The following is a 6,266-nucleotide window of genomic DNA, read 5'->3' as shown; positions in this document are numbered from 1 at the left end:
ATATGGAGAAGTGGGTTGTAAGACTTTTATCTTAAACCACAAAAGTGTACAACCTCACATAAATACAAATCACACAATATCAATTCAATAACTTCTCAATGTCTGTATAAATATCTTACATCTGTACAAACACAGTTACTCAAAAGGTACACTCACACAGTATTTACATTTGGACTTTTGAGAAAAATAAAAGTGAATCCTGTTGACTTCCTATTAACTTTGTTCTTATAAAAAACCTTGCCAGGTTGGCTACAATCATATTTGTCCTCTGAACACACGCATTAGGTCCAAAATATGTACAAAGGCCTCGGGTGTAACATGTGCACATATGGGCTTAACCGATAATGAGAGAAAAAACCTTGTGACTGCAAGATTTTAACAATAAAATGAGACATTTCTTCTTCTACATAATTCTTTGAAGTAGTGGGTGAATTTTAAAGCTCAACTTGAAAACAAAGTTACAGTACGTTACAACTCTATGTTTCCCGGTAGACTGTGTAACCGCGCTGCTCACACACACCACACAAACATTTTGTGACAGTCAGTCTGTAGCAGCAGCGGTCTCTCACAGGGTGCTCTCCAGTGTGTTGTAGTTGTCTTTGAAACTTTTGAGCTCCAGGAAGTGTTTGGGCCTTTTGCTGCGCTGGCCAGTGGAGGGCAGGTAGGTGACCTGGATGGTGGAGGGAGTGCTCCGGACAGGAGAGCCCGTCAGGTCCTTGGCTGCGGACTGGTGATGCTGGTCAAGGCTGGTGGTGCTGGAATAGGCTTTCACCCTGAGGAGAAAGGGAGGGGAGGAGAAAAGGGGGGGTTACTATGCAAAAAAAGTTAACTATAAGATGGAAGGCATTGCACAAATATATTATTGATACTAGTACACGTAATAATATTCATGGATATTAGTAATGAAATAGTAACAGTAGTACGGCCTACTGCAATTCTATAATCACAGTATTTGTTTCTTAAAGCCAGGCTGGCTGTGTTAAATAAACTGCTCTAAATCTAGACATTTTGTTTCATCACTTTATGTTCAGTGCTTAAAACTGAGGAACGGATTACATGCGGAAACATGCACTACACCGTGCCCTGTCAGTGTCAGCAATGCAAATTGGAAAACTTGTTTCAACAATGTTATCAGACAAAACTGTTTCAAGTCTGGACCAGCAGCTACAACGGCACTTACACATCAGCCAGTTCGTTGAGAGCTTGCTGGTATTCAAGAAACTCAGCTTCCCCGAACACCTGAAACGAGGAGATTAATTCAAATCAATCACATAACTGTTAAACCCGTTACATTCATATTTTCTTTTCATCACAAAAACGCTTTGTACGCACCCCAGTCCCGTGGCGAGCGCTGTCGTAGCCTTCAAGCAAACGGTCAATGAGGGCGCTACGGCTGCTCTTGATCAGGGAGTGGGAGTTGCGCAGCTCCATCAGCCAGTTCCTGAAGCTGCGTCCAGTAAACGCGCTGGGACAGCGGCTTATCTCCTGCAGAGGAATTTCTGAGGGCCAAACAGGAAGGAACAAGAAGTGAAGGTTAGAATAGATGAAAAATCCACACTCCTCATGGGGGAAATGGGTCGCTGCAAAAACAGGATCTGGTAAACTCATAGAACAAGTTTTTTTTAATTAGAGATTAACAGATGAAAAGCTGTTTGGCTTCTCAAGTGGTAAGTGTTAGGGCTGCAACTAACGATTATTTTCATTGTTGATTTATCTGTGGATTATTTTCTCCATTAATCAACTAATAGTTGTTTGGTCTATAAAATGTCAGAAAATGGAGAAAAATGTCGATCAATGTTTCCAAAAGCCCAAGATGACGTCCTAAAATGTCTTGTTATTCAGTCTACTGTCATTGAGGAGTAAAGAAACCAGAAAATATTCACATTTAAGAAGCTGGAATCAGAGAATTTTGAATAGTTTTTCTTAAAGAATTACTCAAGCCGATTAATCGATTATCAAAATAGTTGACGATTAACTTAACACTTGACAACTAAATTGATTAATCGTTGTAGCTCTAGTAAGAGTTTATGTGAATTTGAGAGATCATAACAGATATGAGTGTGAGAATAATGGATTCAGTTATGTGATGAGATGATGATAAGAATAATGCATGCAGCTGCAGAATCAATAAATCTGAGCATCACATTTAATCTCTCACCTGAGTCACGGATGGCATCCAGAGCTTTCATCCTGTACAGGTAGTTGTAGCAACCTGTGAATTACAAACAGTTTTTTGTTACATTAAGAAAGAAAGGTTGTAATGCATTTCAAAGAGATTCAACAAGATGAGCTGAACAAGTGACTGACTGATCTGTGATCCTTGCTTCAGCCTGTCGTCTTCTTCTTCTAGGAGACGAGGCTCGAAGCGGATCTCCTGGACCTTGGACAGTCTGGAGTCAATCTCCTCCTTCAAACCCTGTAAAATCAATTCACAAATACACAGACACATGAGAGCTCTTGCACCAACAGCAGCTGCTGCTGCATATTTGGCAACACACAAGAGGTAAACAAAGTTATAAAAGAGGAGATCCACTTTACCTTAGGTGCATTGTGGCCAATAGGAGCATGGGGTCCTCGTCGGGATCTCATTGCGAAACGCATGATTTGCCTTTTGACGAAGATAAACAGCAGCACAAACACCTGAACACACAAAAAACAAACGTGACAGGACCACATAGGTTTAGCTTAAGCATCATCACATGAACTCCTTTTCTTTTTAATTGAGAAATTTACATTACAATATGGCATCGTACAGGACAGTCCACAACTACAAGGGAACAGACAAGCCTGGAAATTGGCGTACAGTACATAAGAGTGTAGATGAAGAGAGAGAGAGAAAAAAAAGTAAGGGAATGTGTGAATAGTGCTAATAGTGCTATAGGGGTTCTCTGTAAGGTTAAGGTCCTCAACTAACATCGAAAGCTTCATAGCATTCTTTTTCTTCATGTTTCAGAGATGAAAAGTAAAGACACAGCTCCTTATGAAAAACACAGAAATTTGGTCTTGATTTCAGGAATCTATTTTTATGTATTAAAAAACTTTCCAAAAATGATTATGTAATTGATTGCCAGGTCATGTACCATGTCATCTTTCACAATTGTACCAAATATAAGATTTTCCTTTGTTACATTAGAAAAATTTACAAATTTAGTGGACAACCAATAATGCAAATCATCACAGAAAGCATTAGCAAAAAATACATTCCTAAAATAAATGTTCTGTAGTTTCAATCAGTTCATCACAGAACGAGCAATTATTGTGATCAAAACCAAAACGGTTTCTTAAGAACTCATCATATGGGTACAGTATATGGGTATATATAAAGGTGTGTGTAGGTATATATACTCATTTTCGTTCTATTCACTATTATTATTTCTTTTATCCATCTATTTATGTATTTATTTCCTTTTTGTTTTCCCTTCTCTGGGATTATTCAATGTAATGTAAAATGTGTACATCACCAAACTTTCCATTTGTACCACATTATCTCCATCACTACAAAGAGGAACAGGGGGGGTTTAGGAAATACAGGTCTAGGATAACATTGTTTCAAACATGTAAAACACTGATTTCTTTACAGTTGTACTGCTTCATTGTACTTTTTGTGCCAATAAAAAAATTGAACATAAGAATTCATCACATGGGTACAGTATATGGGTATATACTGTACCCATGTGATGAATTCTTATGTTCAATTTTTTTATTGGCACAAAAATCACTATTATCATTGTTATTTCATTGTTATTTCTTTCATCCATCCATCTATTTATGTATTTATTTCTTTTTTGTTTTCCCTTCTCTGGGATTATTCAATGTAAATCCATGTGTACATCACCAAACTTTCCATGTGTACCACATTATCTCCATCACTACAAAGAGGAACAGTTAGGATAACACTGTTTCAAACATGTAAAACACTGATTTCTTTACAGTTGATCTGCTTCATTGTACTTTTTGTGCCAATAAAAAATGTCAACATAAGAATTCATCACATGAGCTCCTATAAACTAGCAAAGCAAAACTGAAACTGTACTTACCAAGCTTCCATAGGCCATAACCAGCACGACATTAACCCCTGATAAGGACTCTGCCATGTTATCTGTCAGTATGTTCAGTTTATCCTACAGGTTGATTAGCTAACAATGAATCTAACCATTAACGTTATGCTAGCCACGTTAGCTTAGTAGCTAACAGTCTGTTGTCCATTTTTACAAAGAATAACCTCTCCTGCACAGACGATAACTTGTTTATCAGCTTTGAAAATATGTTTCTAGACAAAAAACTAAGCAGATACCGTACTGATACTCCTCTTAATGTTCATGCAGCATGAATTACGCAGTTTAGCTGTTGCTAGCTAGAAGCAGTGAGGTGCGACAGCGACAACTGCTTTACGACTCTCCAGATTACCGTAGTAACTGTGTAAGAGAGGACCAGTCAGGTCAAACCTGTACCTGTAGTTACATGCTGTACTATATAATACAAATGTTATGATTTGTTTAGCCCAGTGGTGGAAGAAGTACTCAGATATTTTACTTGAGTAAAAAGTAGTAATACTACTGTGTAGATATACTCTGTTACAAGTAAAAGCCCTGCATTCAAAACTTTACTTTAGTAAAATTAGAAGTAGTAATCACATATTAAACACTATATAATTATTATTTATATTACTTATATTACCTATTTTCTTGCATTTTATATTATGTATGACATCACAATATTACATATTATTTTAACATAGTATAATGAATGTATAGACATACAGTAACATATTGCATATAAAGCAAATTGAAATATAAAACAAATAAACACTTTGTGCTGGATTATACTGTATATGTTACATTATTCTTATGTTAATGCTGGTGGTAGTAGTAGTAGTAGTAGTAGAAGAAGTAGTAATCACATATTAAACACTTTATAATTATTATATTTATATTACTTATATTACCTATTTTCTTGCATTTCATATGACATCACAATATTACATATTATAGTATCATAGTATAATGAATGTATAGACATACAGTAACATCTTGCATATAAAACAAATTGAAATATAAAACAAATAAACACTCAATATATTTTAATATATTTTGATTTATATTGTATTTATTATTCATGCTTGTACCTATACACTTATACCTATATGTACCGTATAGCACAGACAACATGTCTATGACGACCTTTTTCTAAACCAGTAGGGCCCTTAACAAGTCTCTACCTCAATAAGGATTTCAGAGTTGCACAATCGGATACATCTGCATAATTAATTAATAAAGTCTTGTGTAAATTTATTGTGTATTATGTAGTGGATACAGTTTTTTTGTCATGTCTGTGCTGTCTTTCATGTATTTTATTTGATCTATTATATTCATTAATTTATTTTTTCATCTGTTTTCTTACCTCTTAACCTGTCTTTCAGAATATTTTCACTGAGTGCATACTGTCAAGTCCATGGCCCCAAAACTGTTATAATATACAGATATTTTTTTTTTAGATAAATGCAATCTCTAACATGCCACATCCCTCAATTTTGCCAAAGTTTATTATCTGTGTTTTGCATCAATTTCAGAGTTGCACAGTCGGATACTTTTGCACAATTATTTTCACAATTAATTAATAAAGTCTTGTGTAAATGTATTGTTGTGTACTGTGTGTTATGTAGTGTATACAGCTTTTTATTGTCATGTCTGTGCTTTCTTTCATGTATTTTATTTGATCTATTATTTATCTGTTTTCCTACCTCTTAACCTGTCTCTTAACTACTGTAACTACTACTATACTATACTGTACTGTACTACCACTGTAACATGTGAGACCTGAGTCTTTCTGAATATTTTATATATATATATATATATATATATTAATATTAGTGCATACTGTCAAGTTCATGGCCCCAACACTGTAATGGTATACATATATTTTTTTATTAGATAAATGCAATCTCTCACATGCCACATCCCTCAATTTTGCCAAAGTTTATTATCTGTGTTTTGCATCAATAAGGATTTCAGAGTTGCACAGTCGGATACTTTTGCACAATTATTTGCACAATTAATTAATAAAGTCTTGTGTAAATGTATTGTTGTGTACTGTGTATTATGTAGTGTATACAGCTTTTTATTGTCATGTCTGTGCTTTCTTTCATGTATTTTATTTGATCTATTATTTATCTGTTTTCCTACCTCTTAACCTGTCTCTTAACTACTGTAACTACTACTATATTATACTGTACTGTACTACCACTAACATGTGAGACCTGAGTCTTT

General features: G+C 35.2%; 1 protein-coding gene across 1 annotated transcript; it reads right to left on the bottom strand.

Moving 5' to 3' along the window:
- Positions 1 to 11: 11 nt before the first annotated feature.
- LOC141754386 (protein C1orf43 homolog) lies at positions 12 to 4,407 on the bottom strand. Its single transcript, XM_074613394.1, has 7 exons — positions 4,038 to 4,407; positions 2,539 to 2,640; positions 2,308 to 2,416; positions 2,159 to 2,212; positions 1,333 to 1,499; positions 1,181 to 1,239; positions 12 to 773 (listed from the first exon to the last, which is right to left on the bottom strand). Exons 1-7 carry the CDS (start codon positions 4,092 to 4,094, stop codon positions 566 to 568), a joined length of 756 nt encoding a protein of 251 aa, XP_074469495.1. The 5' UTR covers positions 4,095 to 4,407; the 3' UTR covers positions 12 to 565.
- Positions 4,408 to 6,266: the final 1,859 nt, after the last annotated feature.

This window comes from Sebastes fasciatus, chromosome 17 (genome assembly GCF_043250625.1).
Source record: "Sebastes fasciatus isolate fSebFas1 chromosome 17, fSebFas1.pri, whole genome shotgun sequence".
NCBI lineage: Eukaryota > Metazoa > Chordata > Actinopteri > Perciformes > Sebastidae > Sebastes > Sebastes fasciatus.
The sequence above is the reverse complement of the archived record's forward strand: the minus strand, read 5'-3'. Positions and strand labels throughout refer to the sequence as shown.